The 17,056-nt window shown below is 35.6% G+C and overlaps 1 protein-coding gene across 2 annotated transcripts in view; it reads right to left on the reverse strand.

Annotated features, from left to right (window-relative positions):
* Positions 1–908: 908 nt before the first annotated feature.
* The window catches only part of LOC148174975 (T-box transcription factor TBX20-like), a 29,645-nt gene continuing 13,497 nt past the window's right edge, over positions 909–17,056 (reverse strand). Inside the window, exons 3-6 of one of the 2 annotated variants that reach the window (XM_088036757.1) lie at positions 6,780–7,053; positions 6,562–6,723; positions 1,896–1,972; positions 909–1,847 (exon numbers count right to left, since the gene is read on the reverse strand). In XM_088036757.1, coding sequence (XP_087892883.1) covers positions 1,391–1,847; positions 1,896–1,972; positions 6,562–6,723; positions 6,780–7,053 — 970 coding nt within the window. In that variant the 3' untranslated portion in view covers positions 909–1,390. Of the gene's footprint in view, positions 1,860–1,895; positions 1,973–6,561; positions 6,724–6,779; positions 7,054–17,056 lie in introns of both variants that reach the window. The other variant, XM_088036756.1, reaches the window with a different exon arrangement.

Raw genomic sequence — 17,056 nt, forward strand, 5'->3', positions numbered from 1 at the left:
TGCCGAAGAGGTGGCGAGAGATAAAAATACTAAACTGATTCTATTCTCGGCTTATCTAATGCCGTTTTACATAACTTCTCGAACAAAGAATAGAATATTCAAGCGTTTTTAGTGACAGCAGTACCGCACGCCATTTGATAAGTATAAATATTTTTCTTTGGGTGATACCGGTATCATTTTAAACGCATTATTTCTCAGAAAAATTCACAACTACATGCGTGCACATTAACAAAAATGTGTCCCGAGAGGTTTATTACATCACAATTACCCGTTGAAACGCAAAAACCGCACTTTGTGTTCACATAAAAAGCTAATAAATACGTGCTTGTACGACCTACCCTTTGATGAATCTCTTGTTTATGTAAATGGGTACCTAGCAGATGAAAAAATCGACCCGTATAGCATGACCCAGTTGCACAAGTTCATTTATCAAAATCATGACTTTACATTGCAGTTGCTAAAGTCACACGGCGTCTTTAAGCGTTTCCCATCAGGTCATGTCAAATATTATTTGAACAAGCAGATCGCTGCCAGCAATGTTAAAACAAAGTTAGACGGATCACAACAAGAAACGATAATTATCTACAGTCAATATATGTCTCGAAGACATTTCTTCATCTGGTGGTCTTCATCAATCACAACACACATTAGCTTGTCTGTTTCGTACCCCTGGTTGATTCGGTCTGCCCCCACTGCATCGTCGCGTATCATGGACAAACTTCATCATTAATCAAAGGAAATATTTATATACCTATATCTTATGACGGGGCTTAGAATGTTCATATCTCAACATATGTATGAAGGATTTATTTTTGTATTATATTGGGAAGAAGATGGATGTGGCTTTTGACAGAGATGTCAAATTGGTACTTAAGTTTAATTTGGGAGAAAGGGGGAAATAACTTGAGTTCTTTTAAAATGCGTTTATTTCATTGGAAAGATTTAGAATATTATATTAATCAAACCTATTTCGCTTGTGTCATACACAACTATGCAATTACATTCTGAAGCAGCTTTTAAACAATTAATTATGCGAGGAAGTATAATGATCTACAACGTCGTCGTCATGTCCTTCAACGGGATTTGTCAAGATGCATCTTCTATAAGGAACTACGTAACAAATGATGTTCGTCTGAAGCGTCCTTCGTTGAAAGACATAATGAAGAGTGTCACGTTAGTCACTATAATAAATTAAAATTATTTACAGACATATTGTACATTTGTTTTGGAACTTCATCGGAATTAGTCACATTGAATTTACACTAAAAAAGTTAAGCTGTATTTACAAAAGTCGCACATAAACTTAATGCCAACATTACCTAGATATAAAATAATATTTTAATATACATTTCTGTGTCAGACGAGTATATCACAAATATAAGGAACCACCTCAAGTTGGGCTACTTGGCGACTCTCGCCCGTCCCTTAAACTAGTATCAGGCGACGATTTAGGAAGAGAAGCATAAGGAGAATATCTGTGTTGAGCCAGCGGTCTCGGTAAAGGTGACATCTGCGAGTTGAGATGCGAGCTTCCAGCGGCCGCAACAGCTAATTGGTGCTGATGTTGAGCCGCAAGCAACGAAGGTCCCAAACAAGCCCACTGATTCCACAGAACTCCTGGAGAAACCGCACTACTTTGCGAAGCACTAGCACCGTAGAGTCCCCCCATCAACGGACCATAGGGACCGGCAGCCGCCGCCGCCGCCCTCAAAAACAACTGAGATCGTGCGGCTAAAATCGCCTTCTCCTCAATCGATAAATTGTTGTTATGAGTGTCCAAATCCGCGAAAGGTCGCAACGGTGATCGGAGGTAGTGCTGTTCGGCCAGCATTGACTCCATCGTCTCCCTGAAAGAAGAACTGTCAAACATAAACAACCGCAGTTTTGGTATCTACCTTTCGAACTCGGTGAGTCGAGAAGAGTCTCTGAAGCCCTTGGCGAAAGGATTGCTGTCAATCTTTAATTTGGTTATCTGAAAGATGATTAAGAATTATTAATCACTGAAGCAATTGGCGAAAACGAATGCGAATGTCTTCAAGTTGAGCGTTTCTAATTAGTCACGATTCATGGACATCAATAAAAGGGAAAGGAAATCAGTAAAGCAAACAGGACGTCAGTTCGGAGATGAACTCCTGGGGTGGGCCAATTATCTGTTCGTGGGGAGTGACAGCACCCGATGGAGAATGTCTGGAATGCATCGAGCGCCCACCGTGCGATCGTTTTTCAGGACCTCTCCTGTACAATGTGATGCATGAGACAGCATCGACTCGTGAGATGACATCTGATACGAAACCGGTTTAGATGGAAAAGTGCAATTTGCTAAAACCGAAGGGGGTGAGACTCTAATTATGATCAAACAGAAATAAGATGAAAGCCTTAAATAATCCCGCCATCACAGACGCAACCGGAGGCGTCAAAGCCAACATTCGCAATTAATGCCTGCTTACACATAATTTATTTCATTCCAAAATCCCTTTGAATCCACTCGTATATAAATTTTCTCGCGACACGAATTATTCCTCCACTTAATGCGCAATCATTTAATTAGATAACATCTCAATGCTAATATATTAAACGCATGATGGTCATATGATATTCAACCAGGGTAGCGTATAAACCGTTCTTTTCTCCTTTTAATACCGAGATCAAAGCGCCTTTTGTATATGCTAGAACTCCTGAAGTTGAACTCCTTCTTTTTCTATCATCCTTCGCGTTTCGCCTGATGAAAAGAGAAGGAAATTTAAACAAAGTTGTGCTACGTCTGTTCTCGCTCTTTCTTTGCAAGGTAAAGGAAGATAGATGGTGAATTATAGCACTAAACCGAGCAGTAGCGCCAGTCACATGTGCGAAGGTGTTTTATGAGCTTCTTGTAGGCGATCATCGTGAAACAGCAGGCGCAGGAGAATTCCTCCACGTTTTCATTTTCACTCGACCCACCTGTATTCACATCATACAAAGAAATAACTAATACTCTCTCATATTGAAGTTGAGTGGAGATGCTCATTGGAGGAGACTATCGCATTAGTCTTTGATCGCCTGGAATAACTTAGCGACAGCGACACCCTTGGTCGGCGCAATTGGCGTGTTCCAGTGCCATAAAGAGAGCTCCCTGAAAGAAGCAGCCAACATTCTCCGACTAAAGCAAACATAAATAATAGTTTTTAAATGAGACAGGACGTTTCACACGACGCGTGTGTGTGGCGAGACACATGATGCTATGTTCTTGGCGAGTGACGGATTGCTGGGGACTAGATCGCATGCTTCGCGGGCTAACATGACACATTTCACAACATCAATGTGTTAGGAAGTCACTAACGAGCGCTCCCGATACACGTAAATATCACAGCTACACCATAAATATCCTTCCAAGCTTCCAGCTCGTCCGCAAAAAAGGACGCAGACAGATTCTAGTTAAAAATTTAGTTGAGGAAGTCTTTCTGCCCCACTCGCTTCCCGCCTGAATCCGAGCCTGTGTGCAGAACGTCAAAGTTGACGTTTAAAAAACGACGATTTCATGCCCATTGCTCAACAATAGTTGACTTTTGATGATTTAAGTTTCTAACTAAATTGAAATGTCGCAGATATCAAAATGAATTAAGAACACGGCTTTGTAATAAATCAAGACCACACACGTAAGAAAGCAAGATCTATGTGTCATTGTAAGATATTTATCATCACAATCACCACTGCGTTCCAAAATAACCGATGCTGATTTGAATAAATGTGGGTAAAATAAACATCAAGTGGAAGCAGGTACTCCCAGTTTGATATCACTTATTCAAATGTTGTAATTCCCAGTGTTTCAGTCGAAATTCGTGCCATGGAGATCTACGTCGAACTCGTGGTTGATATAGTTCGAAAAACAAATTGGGGTTGGGCAGTTTACCTAGTGATGGTGAGATTTCAAACTTACTTTCGCCACCGAGGTCATCGATTTCTCCCCGGCTCAATAGTGTTCGTTTGATGTAAAAATCGAAATAAACGAAAAAATCTCCACTAAATTTAGCACGTCGTCAAAATTCCACGACCAACGACTTATCATTTACTCGTCACCTGGTTGTAATTTCTATTTCGGATTGAAAAACGGTTAGTGTTAATGTGTGGCCGACGCTGATGACCCTGTTTGAGCAACAATACATTTGCAGTTCGTGAATTGGTAAAATTGTCACTAGACTCGAGTTCATTTATCCACCTATCAGCACAAAGTTCTGGGTGGGCTGACAGCTCTGGCACGACGCCAGGCGTCGAGGCGTGAGCTTGTTAATTGAGAGATTGCTATTTGGTCAACAATATTTTGTATAGGACAAACTTAATCTGGCGATGTATAAATATTGTCGCGTCTGCAACTTATGATTAAAGCGTAACATCTGCTGTGCCAGGAATTTGTAATGGACGACTGCCGAGAGTTCTTTTTTCATGCTGCAGACTTCTAGTCTCAATCTACCAAGGATAAATTATGCTTCACGGACAATTACAAACATAATCGCAAAAACAACTCGGAAAGTTACTGCTGGGAAATACGCCCCGACGGAAAAATAAGAGCTGTTTATTCGCAAATTGTATTTTTTTTTCTTTTCCATGATCCACGTGTCTGTCTCCATTTTTCAGACTGTTGGAATCACACTGTTCTTTCGTTTCTTTGGATTCATTGAGTCTCCTAGGAGTATTTTAATTCTTCACCTTTTCTATTTTGTCAAGAGCTCTTAAATTCTACGAGTTCTTTGTAGAATTTTTATTATTTTGCGTTTTACATCCTGAGCACTATTTTTATCCTTCTATGCTGTAAATCCTTTCTTTATATTCTTTAAGTCTCTCAGATTTGTTAAATTCAACAAACAGTTTTAATTACTTACGTTTTGTATTCTTCGAATCACCATCTTTTCTGCATTTTTTTTAAATTTTTGTAAAATTATTAGAACATTTTTACATTAGTTATTGTTAATCTTTTTTATACATTTTTGGATGTTCTTAGATTTTTAGAACTTTTAATTTTTTGTCTTCTCTTGAACAAAATTTCTTTTGAACACTTTGAATTCTTTGTTGTTTTTTATTTTCAGATTTACAAGATACTGTACTAGCCCTATTTTCCATACTTTTGAAAATTTTAGATTCTTTAAAATTCTCATTTCTTCTGGTTGATTTATGTTCTTTATGTTTTTTTTAGTTTTAAACCTTTAAGACATGTTTCTTTTGTAATATTCAGTCTAGAATATAAAGGTTTTTATTTTTTAGACATTTTTACATTTTCAAATTCTTCTTGGATTTTTTATTCTTTAAACATAATTTTTTATTCTTTGCATGATTTGGATTTCTTGTGTTATTTTAATTATTAAAATTTTAATTTTTTTTGAGTTTAAATTACTTAGATTTGTCTATTTCTGACATTCCTTACGTTTTTGTGTTAATTATATTTTTAGAATTGTTAGATTTTTATCACTTTTTGGAATATTTAGATTTTTGTGTTTCTTTGTTTTAATTGATTTTTAGTTATCTATGTCATTTAAACATGATAAATGTTTTCTGTAGGTATTTTAGCTGAATATTATTTTTTATTTGGTAAGAATTTCCATATTCTTAAACATTAAAAATTTTTAATTTGTTTGAAATTATCGTATTCTCAAAAGTTTACATTTTTATTGCTTGTCTTCTTTTTTTTTCAGATTGTTCAGATGTTTTTGAAGGTGCAGATTCCGTAGATTTTTCTTTTTAGGCAATTTCGATTTTTACGTTTTTTGAATTGTTTTATTTATTTTCTTAGACCTTGTTTATCCTTGCAGTTTTTTTAATTGTATATACTTAGTTACAATATTCTTTCTTAATTTTTTTGGATTGCTAAGATTCTTTGGCTTCTTTTTAGTAATTTTTATTACCAATAAATCTTTAGATTTTATATATGCATTAACCTATCAAGTCTCTATTTTTCGTCATATTTACTAGATTCTTTTTGAATTCAAGTACCTAGTTATTTCTATTTTCTAGGATTTGAACTGAATTTTTCAAATATGTCAAATTGTTTTAGACTATGTCATTTCAAATTCATAATGTTAAAAAGTTTAATTTCAATAATTTTTGCCAAGAAAAAAAATAAAATTTGTCTGTTTAATTTTTCTAAACAGTGAAATTATATTTTTGATTGATTGTAAAATGAATCTCGTATTTTATATCCTCAATAAAATCGGAAGAAGTGACATTGTAAACTGGCTCCCTAGAGATCGATTTCGATCCACTACTGTTCGTTAACTGTTTTTTACAAATTAACCTTGTATGTATAATATATGTATCTATAAATTTAATTTGATCCGCATAATAACATTTTTCAATTGTATGACTAGTTATAAACATCAAACTATTAATCCGTGTTTATTTACTTTGAAAATTTATATTTCGAACTCCTGCAAAACTACCAAACAATATTATAATTTTACGGCAGCCTACCTCCAAAACCAATAAACTTAAAATTAGACCACTCCTTTAAACTCCCTGAATGGTGAATTATATTATACCTAATAATTCAAATTCGCGTATTTCCGCCACTTTATATTTTAGCAAAATATAACTCACCAACTGATTTTGATAAGCCGTGACAGCAGTAAAAACAGTTTCAGGAAATATAAATGTTTTATACTCTTCGTTTTCCAAGTCGACTATTTGTCCTGAGGCCCCATCCGGTCGTTTCACTAAGTGAATCCTAGGTTGATACTTATGCATGGAATTCAGAACTAACTGCAACAGAACAGTACGGTAAGTTTATCATTCGTCTGAGTTGCGTAATGACATACATGTCCATGTTTGTCCATTTCATTGTTGGTGAGTTTAACTTTTTCAAAAGAGACGACTTGTTTGCGGAGTTGTTCGCCGGTAAACGGAGAATCCGGATGAGCGCACATTCGGCAGGGAGCTGGTGGATCCGCTTTTCCAGCCACCAGCCAGGAAGAACGATGATAAGCGTAACGGTAACGCTTGTTATCGACAGGAACTATGTCCAGCAAGACTGCGTACTTTTGATCGGGGCGGATTCCAGCGAAGGAGACTCGGACTGTCGGAAACATCCGTCTGAAAAGAAAAAAAAAAAGTGTAAAATGCAGTTTTCCGGATTTTGTTCGGAACGTGATGTGTAGCTTACACTCGGATCATTTGTAAGCGGGAGATTCAGTATCCAAGATAAACGATAAAGGTAACAAACAGGCTAACAGGTAAAATAAACCTCACACCTTTGGACCGAGGTGAATTATCGGAGTGCGATTTGTGCATCGACTTGGTCGGAACTGCCCTATCCAGATCCTGAAGAGATATCGAAACAAATTAGCACTGAAATTATAGGCTTTTAGAAGCCGCTATCTTCATCGCTTGTGATTCGCCGCGGGTCCAATCGATTATTGTACTCGAATATCAGTGATAATAATCCCAGACCAGATGGTTTCGACCATAATTCAAATTGTTACACTTACGTTTGTTCTTTTATAATTTTAAAGCGGCATCACCCTGTAATGTGTTCATAATAAATACGCAACAGATTGGAACAAGTGATACCTTTCAGGTGTTTCGCAGACAACTGCAATGTCTTTAACTTAAGGTGACGGAATTTTCTACCTGTGCAAATTTATAACTTAATTCTCTCTTGTTTATTAAGCTATAAATTTTATAGTCCCTTTAATCATCAATTACTCCACTTTCTGGCTCACGTTTGATTTTTCTTTGTGCTACCTGCCTCTATAAATATCATCTTGCTAATACTTTCGGATTAAGCAGATGTGTTTCGGCATTAATTAACTGCAATTTCAAAAGCACAGGAAGCTATAATTACAAGGTTTGGTGTTCGACGCATGTAATAAATACGTTCTTTAGCAGTTGAAGTGCGACCATCATGGCCCGTTTGTAATGTCACTTGGTCCGTTGCTTCAACATCTTTACGTTTAATTAAAACATACGAGCTTGGCTGATGGATTCAGTAAGAACGCCGCGACGAACTAAAGGAGCAATTAAGCGCCGCAGCTCGGTGCATTTATTTACAGGGCGGCCAACCGAACAAAAATATGCTTTGATGCCTACACCTCACATTTCCGAAGGAATACTTTTTCTGGAAGGAATAACTATGTAAGACATTCGCCACGCCCGTCTTCCTGCCGGCAATTAAACTCAGCATTCTGATTTTTCCCGTGTATAAAAGTGGTTCATTTGGCTCGCATCTTGAGGCAATGAATCAATCCGGTTGGTAACGTCACCTGCAGAACTCAAGCGCTTCAATATGCTGCTGAAGACGTAATTGCGCGTTTCATGTCTTTCTGTTCGCTTAACCATTTCAGCAATTGGCAACACTTTGAAGTGTGACTATTTTCACCGACTATCTCTCTGACGAATGCCTGCCAACTTGTGAGCAGATAATTAATAGAGCTGTAGGAACAACTGGATTGCATTTCACTTCAATCAATTAAATCCAGCTGGTCGCTCAGAAGCTCCGGCTACCAGAATTGACATAGCAGGAAAACAACGATCTACGAACCCGTTTTTTCTGATTAAAGCTGCTCCCAGTTTCGATAGGAATCAGCTTGGGATTTGTGTATTTATAACATAAAATTTAAACGGTTGACGCCAACGACGTGTTAATGTTTTCTCTCCACACCGATTACAAGTTTTATTCATGTACTGTATATTTTTTCTAAATTTAATGAGTTTGAACTGTTTTCATTTTTTTGGGAACCATTAATTTAGATGAGCATTTAAACGGTTATTCAATTAAGGCCCATGTGATGGGACGGAGAATAATATTCAACATGTTGCTCCCGGAGATGTGCTGGGACGATTACAAAAAACACAGTGCAAGTATGTTGGCAGGTTGAAAGAGGTTAAGACCCTTAATCATAGTGTTGGTTAAATTTATGGGGTGAGGCCGTCATAATTTTATTTATATCGACGTTGCAAGCTACCCTTCTCTCTAATATTTCGGAAGCTAGACATTAACTAATTTACACCCACGTTGCTGAAGCTTAATTACTGACAAAATTTTGACGGTAGCAATTATCCATTTCCTTTTCAAAAGTTGGGTGGTAAGGCGATATTTCACGCTTGGCCTCGATAGCATGCGATAAATATTAAATTTTAATAAATAGGTAGGGATATTAAATAACAGCATCGCACTGTTTGAAAAATTTTTATTTGCAAAAGCTAAACTATAAACTGGTAAAATAAAAAATATGTGTATATAGGCTGTTCCAGATCGCTCGAACTTCCTTTAATTGGGACATTTTCCATTAAAATGAATTAATTGTATCACACAAGAAAATTCAGGAAATTAATGTATTCAAGTCACAAGTATCTGAAGTTGAACATTTATATCGAATCTTCGTGCAAATTGACAAAAATTATATGTATATGTACATACACTGTGCGGCCAAAATAAAGTGGTACAAATCTAGAACCACCTTTTTCAAAAATTGAACTATGTAAAACAGACTTTTAAAGTAGACATAATGAAAATTTTTCGACAAACGTACCAATTATACGTCATTTTTACAAAAGAGCAATTTTTGAAATTTTGTCCAATAGTATACACGCACAGAAAGCGCTCCAATGAGAGGGCCGACTTATCGGGTGCTAATAAACGCAAAAAACAATTTTTTGCCTAATTACGCTAATCACCCAATTACGATTGGTCCTTTGTTCCTTTATTTCAGTCAGTTTAGTGCTGGGATCTGACGGAGACGGACGTGTTTGTTAATATAAAGCAAAATAGTGCCGTTTTGGAATTGAATTGACAGGTAAGTCCTAGACAAATGCATTTTGGGACGTTTCGCGTTGGTTTTTCAAGATTTTGCATTTTTAAAAACAACGGAAATGGTTCGCTGTCTTGTTCAAAAATCTGTGATAATTTTCGGATTCTTTTGAACAGACCTACAGATGTACATACTGTATGAATATTAGGTATACAATTTGTTACAAGTTGTCAAACATTTTCCATAAAAGGACGCAAGTTCTATATTTGGTTCTAATGTTTATTTGGGTTTCAGACGCCATCGCAGTTGGAAGCAGTTTTAAGTGAAGAAAAAACTTGGATCGAAGTCAAGACAGTGAGTGGACAATGCAGCGAAGGAGATGAGACCGCGTCGCAGAAACCATCAAGGTAGGATTGAGTTCTGGGTTTTCATGTTTGATATTTTCCCCATTTCTATTTTTCATTGTTCTTTTTCTTTTATCCCACTGTTTTACCAGAGGTTTGTTTCTTCTTATCCCATGTCTACTGAAATTGCTTTCTTTATCATTCTTCTTACACTACTTCTGCCACACTTCAGTTGAAGTTTTCTACATTATCTGCCATTCTCTCTTTTGCCACTTTGGAATATCTTCCTTTACTTATTTTTTTTATCACGATCTTCATCAATGTCTGAAAATTACACCCTTTCATTGGTAGAGTCGAGAAACGGGAAAGTTTCTTTGCTACACACACAACCAAAGGGAATCATGTTCATCCACGTAGGTACACTAAATTAGGAAGTTAAGTACATTTTGCGTGCATCTGCGCCGCATTAGTTTGTCAAGTTATGTTATCTCCCCAAGTATTGCGGAGTCGTGTCCAAGGTACTTGGTCCCCACGAATTTATCTTTAGAGGAGTGGATGAACCTTAGGGCGGGGGGTTAAAGACAGAAAGCCGGCGTAGAAAGCTGGTCGCTCCACTTACTTGTTTAGAACCAAAGGCCAATGTTAGTCATTCGGATCCCCAGGCTCGGATTGTGTCATACCGTAATGGTTGGAATGGACCATTATGGTATTTGCTTCATTTTTTTTTAACTTTCCAACACTCTGTTGGAATGTATGCATTAGACACCACCAGAAAAACTGGCACGTTTGGACAGTTGGTAGTCCCCCAACACCATACTAGTGGTTGCGCGCGAAGTTCGAACTTTATCTCTTTTGGGGGGGGCTAGAAGTAGGGACGGGAGTCAGCGGGGGTTTAGTTAGCTGTCAGAAGAATTAAAGGCGGATGGAAGCACTTCTAATTTCGAAACCAAACAGCTTTCGAAGTAATGTGCTCGCGGGGGTTAACTTTGAGACCCAAAAAGGGAGAGAGAGAGAGTCTTATCTTATGAATTTTCTCTATTCTATCAAGTTCACTTTTCGGCCATTGTGCCCATTTTTATGTTTATTTTTTCTTTTGCCACTCCTTTTTACCAGAAGATTTACTTCTGCTAATTGGATTTCTGTCCCATTTCCACTTAATTTTTTTTATTTTCCGACGTTCTTTATCATGCCATTTTTGTCCCATTTTTTTTGAATTTTCGTTCTTACCTCCATTTTCCATGGCATTCTTCATTTGCCATTTTGCTCATCTTCATGTTTATCTTTTCTTTTGCCACATCTTTTTATCAGAAGATTTATTTCAATTAATTGGATTTCTATTCCATTTCTACGGATTTTCTTCTATTCTCCGATGTTCGTTATCATGCCATTTCACCATTTTTGTCCCATTTCTCTTGAATTTTCGTTCTTATCTCTATTTTCCATGGCATTCTTCATTTGCCATTTTGCCCATTTCTTTTTTATCTTTTATTTTGCCACACCTTTTTACTCGAAAATGTATTTTTTGCCAATTGGATTTCTGTCCCATTTCCACTTAATTTCTTCATTCCCCGACGTTCTTATCAGACCATTTTACCATTCTTGTTCTATTTCTATTAAATTTTTCTTTCTTATCTACATTTTCCATGGCATTCTTCATTTGCCATTTTGCCCATTTTTATTTTTACCATTTCTTTTGCCATATCTTTTTACCAGAAAATTAATTTCTGCTAATTAGGTTTCAGTCCCATTTCCACTGAATTTCTTCTATTCTCCGATGTTCTTTATAATGCCATTTTACTATTTTTGTCCCATTTTATTTGAATTTTTGTTGTTACTTCTATTTTCCATGGCATTCTTCATTTGCCATTTTACATTTTATGACTTCTATCTTTTCTAAATTATCTGTCTTCAATTTCAGTCATTTTCTTTTTTCAATTCTCAGTCCTCTGGTCACCAAAAAGAGCTTTTCCATTTCCCACAGTTTCTTACCATAATTCTTTTTTTTCAATTGCCCCAAATTTTGGATTTCTCCTTTTAACTCTTTCGTTCAATCCTCTGGTCATTTCCCACATTTTCTTGCCCTAATTCTTCCCTCCATTACCCCAAATTTCGCTTGCCTCCCCACTTCTCATATCCTTTTTTTTTTTAGAGAACCAACTTCACAGAAAGGATGAAGATGCTTGTCCAGAGAGAAGATAACACCAGTGCAGAAAATCCTTCCAAAAGCGGAAGCAGAAAGTGAACTTAATTTGAGAGAATGAAATTGTATGTACAAAAAAAATAAATTTTAATCAAAATTTTTGTTTTTTTAATATGCAAAATTTGTGGAGAAATCTGTTTATTTTGATGCTTAATGACGATTACACGCAGTTTTTACAAAAGAGCCATTTTTGTAAGTTTGAAAACTTGGTAAACTTACAAGTCAGAAAAATTAAAATTTGGAAAAAATTTGAAAAACTAAATAGAATAAAAATACACTCCAAAAAAAAAGAAAACAAAAAACAAAGACTTTGAACAAACTGTCAAATTGTAAAGGAGACTGAAGAATTTGGGAAATCGCAAGGACAAATCAGACAAAACGACAAAATTTGAGAGACATCTCAATCTTAAGAAAAAAATCTGAGAAATCATTAGAAACAACAATTTAAAAATTAATTGCAAGAAAAAGTTCTAAGATTCAAGGAAATAATAAATTCCAAGAATCATCCGAAAAATTCAAAAATCTCAAAACGTTTTGAGATTTAACAAGTTTACAAACAAAAATAAAAAAAATCCTAATTATTTTAGAAATTTAATGAAATATGTAATGCAAAAACAATCCAAAGAAACCGAATAATCATAAAGCCATCAACTTGCTGGAAAAAATCCGAAACATCTGAAGAACCTGTAAAATCGCAAGAATAATTTGAAGAATTCAAAAAAGTAAAATACTGAAAAATCGCAGAAAAAAATGCGTAGGATCCTGAAGAACAGGAGGATTTGGCAAAACGCAAAAAAATAAGATTTCTGAATTCATATTGTTGATAAATGACTTTTATTGTAACAGTAATTTATTACAAAATACATATGATCTGTATACGTCAATAAGTATCGGCAAAAAATAAAAAAAACAATTAAAAAAGAAAAAAAAACATAAACGATAAGAAGAAAACTGACAAAAAAGAACAGAAAAGCAGAAAAACAACAATAAAAGAACCATAGTTCTGTTATGTTCTTACATCAACGTAACCTGTTACTTTTTAGTTCAATAAATATATACCTTCACCAAAATGTGAAAAGAACTTGTTTACAATTTTTTTAAGTTTTAGTACCTACATTATTCTGAAAAATTATTGCGCCAATTTTGGGACACCTATTACATATATAGAAATTCGAATAATAAATGCATAATATTTATTTATTTTGATACCTGACCTGATAGAGCAATTATCATAGTAATAAGACATTGGTAGTCACGATTTAACCATTATTCAGTTGTGTTTTTTTACATTTTGCATATGATTTAGATTGCTTTACGTAAATCATTCCCAAAATTTAAAAATACCACGAATCGTTTTTTCGAGGAACTGTTGGTTTCCATAATGTGTGTTATAAACCTGCCGTTAATTTTTTATTCCGACAAATTAGTTACACAGGGCGGTTTTATTATGTCTTGTCCTGGAAGCATTAATTTTCCTTTTGACATGTAAAACTCAATGGTCTGTGCAAATTTGTTGCGTGTGTGTGGGACTTTTTTTAGGGAGGCTTGTTAGAGCCCTGAAAGTAGATATCATTTCAGTGTTGGCCCAGTTAGATGTCGTAAACATGTGATATGTGTGTGCTAATGGGAACATGCTTTATTAGTTTCGAGGTGTGTGGTCTGTCCACAGTTCCACACATCTACAACACGGCAGCACTTGCCAGCTCCGGTTACCACCCGGACTAGGCCCACTGTGTTACGTCACGCCTCTTTCTCGAATTCTTCAGATGAATTTTATCAAAATCAACCATAATTTGACGTGAATTAGCGGGGAAACCAAAACATGAGCAAGAAGTGACAAACCCTCGTTTTGCGTAATCTAATATTGTCTTTGAATTATTAAAACCGCCGGAAATTAGCGTGACGCTCTGTCACTACAGAGCACAATTCCCAGAGCTTTCCGGTACATTTTTAAATATTTAAAGTTTCAGTTTGAGCATCAGGAGCTAATTTCAGGTTATCGTCGGTGAAAAATTAAACAAACTCGTGCGCCCTTAATTATCTCATTTTTTTCTGTAAGGTTTCCAGCTTAATTACAGCAAAACACAAAGGCAAAAAACCGAACTGCTAAAAGATTAAAAAGAGCAGACCATCCCGTTCTCATTAGTAGTCTTATGCCTTGCCTGTAGCATCGGATAAATTCAATTTAAAACCGACTGATTGCGTTGAAAGTATTAATTTATTGTATGCCCGCTATGAATGATGTTCGCAATTAATAAAAATTTCAATCTTAACTCTCATTTATAACGCTTGACTTGAAATGAAAGTGCAATTATTTATGTAAACTCCCGCCATGGATTTTTAATAGCGGGCTTTTTTGTCTACATCAAGTGGCGATAATTGCCGGATTTTTAGACGAACCGACAGAAGCTTTCGGCAAACGACCTCTCAATACTTATTGTCAAAATTCAATAATTAGCCATGGTCATTTTTCACGTTTTTTTTTTGCTCACATGATTTATGGGATCTCCTTTCATTATGGCTTCAATCATTTAGTCTGAACACCCTGTACATATAACCAGTGCATGAGTGTAATGAAATTATTTTATTATTCCATGCAAATTTTGTGTTGATAACATCCATAATTAAACATAATAATTTGAATTTATAGGTCAGTTTTGCATTAAATTTTAAATATTTACCCAACTTTCGTGGAAAGTTACAAAAGAACAAATTTAACAACACCGCATAATTTAGATGATAAGTCGCAGTTATGTTACACAAAAATATTGCAATGATAAAATTTTCGCTTTTGTTCTATTTTCTTAAGACGGGTCAAAATGGAGTGGCCGGTTATTAATTTTACCGAAATGACCCTTTTGTTGTTTCCCTTCTTAATTGTATAAGTACTTATTAAAATAAATGAGGTAATCAACCCAAGATTGATCTTTAGCGTTAATTGGCATAAACTTTAACATCTGCTTACTATTTTAAACTGGTTATTTATAAATCAGAGACAGGGCTCAAGCCAGGGCGCTGCAGAAATCTTTTACAGTGTACGCAGGGATGTTAATCAGATATTGTATAAACACATGCACCGTATTATTATAATAATTGAGATTTATCAGGCCGATATGTAAATATTTAGTATTTTTATAATCGCCTCATCGATAAATCAAGAATTTCTGACGGAAAGGGGCTCATTTTTCCCTGTCGCAAGTTTGCACAAAGTAGCCACCACCGACGAATAATTAATATTTGTCCACTTAATAATTAGCCCTTCGTACATTAATTAAATTATTTTCTAAGTGGTACCACTAAAAATACAAGGTGTAGTTTTGAATTACAAATGCACTGTTGTACGCTCAATCTTACGGTGTCACTTGAAACCAAGATAAAAATCAAGTTTCTTTTCAATGGACTACCCGCTGCGAGTTGTGAATGGATATAAATGCCAGATAAGGGTTGTTTTACATTTATTTTACACCTGACAAGTCTTATTAGTCGGGTTTTTGGAATTTATGCGTTTTGGGTTTTTTGAAAATTTTATTATTAAAGTTTGAGTCAGGAGACACCATATTGTGGGTTCTATTACCAAAGTTTTTCGACATGACTAGAATACTAATAAATATGATGACGTGAACGAGTTGAAAATGAAACAGTTAGCGAGGTGACGGCGTGTCAAGTTCTGGCGACGGTAAGTTGACGGATAACGAGCAGTTCCTGTTGAAATTAGGCACTGCCGCCACCTTAATAAATGAAAATGTCTGGGTAACTCCGGGGATGTACTGCAAAGAAGGCTTTATCAAAGATTCAGGGGAATAATCAGAAAAAGTAGAAAATTGGAATAAATTTTATTGCATTAAAGAATTTCTTACCATCATAATATTATGACAGTATTGTAAAGATCCCTAAAGATTTATGGCGGTTAAAATGTGTCATCTGCGAGTTTCTAGAAAGTCTGTACTTTTTCGTTTGTAGTGCAAATTTTTACCAAAATTACTAGGTATTTGACAAAGTGTGGAAAATCTTAACAGAAATTTTGAGATGTTTTAAAAAATTGGCTCCTGTAGAGCACTCTAAGCAAGCTCTATACAATGTAAATCTATTTCTGAAAATATTTTTGCCGGAATTTTCGGTGCTCCAAACCTCCGGAACTACAACAGATAACAATCCGGTATTGCATTTCCCCAATTTAAAAACATTATTTTTCTATTTCGCGTTCATAATGAAGATATTTCGATACGCATTTGAGCGTATTTCGGTATCGTAATGAACCAATCCCGTGCCAATATTTCCAGGAACTTATATTTTTCTTAGGTTTGCAGCAGACAAACCGTCAACCTGCCGTCAACGTTGACAATTTAGATTTTGGTTTTGATAAACCATGATAAATCGATCAATACACTATTATTTCTTGTTGTACTTGGCTTAATAATTCATCGGAGAAAAACTCTTTGGTTGCAAGAGAACCATCATGATCATGATCAACATCTTCGCTCTCTTGGCTCCCTTGGGCTCCGGTAACCTCAAAACGTCACACCTGTCAAACTGACTGAATTGGATTTGGCTACTTCGAATTTTTTCCCGAACATTTTGCAAATGCCAACTACCCTAAAATTCCCTAGATTTCAAAATCAAGTTTTTTTGTTTAAAATAAGGCGAAATAGAAAAAATAGCGTATGATACGATACTTGTTCATAATGCATTTTGCCGCACTTACTACTTTATGACACTCCTCGCTGCGCTCGTCGTGTCCTAAAAACGTGCGTGCGGCAAAATGTTCATTATGAAACGCGTTTCATAATATACTATTTTTTCTG

The sequence above is a fragment of the Gnatocerus cornutus genome, chromosome 5 (genome assembly GCF_029298725.1).
Source record: "Gnatocerus cornutus isolate USDA-ARS CGAHR chromosome 5, icGnaCorn1.1, whole genome shotgun sequence".
NCBI lineage: Eukaryota > Metazoa > Arthropoda > Insecta > Coleoptera > Tenebrionidae > Gnatocerus > Gnatocerus cornutus.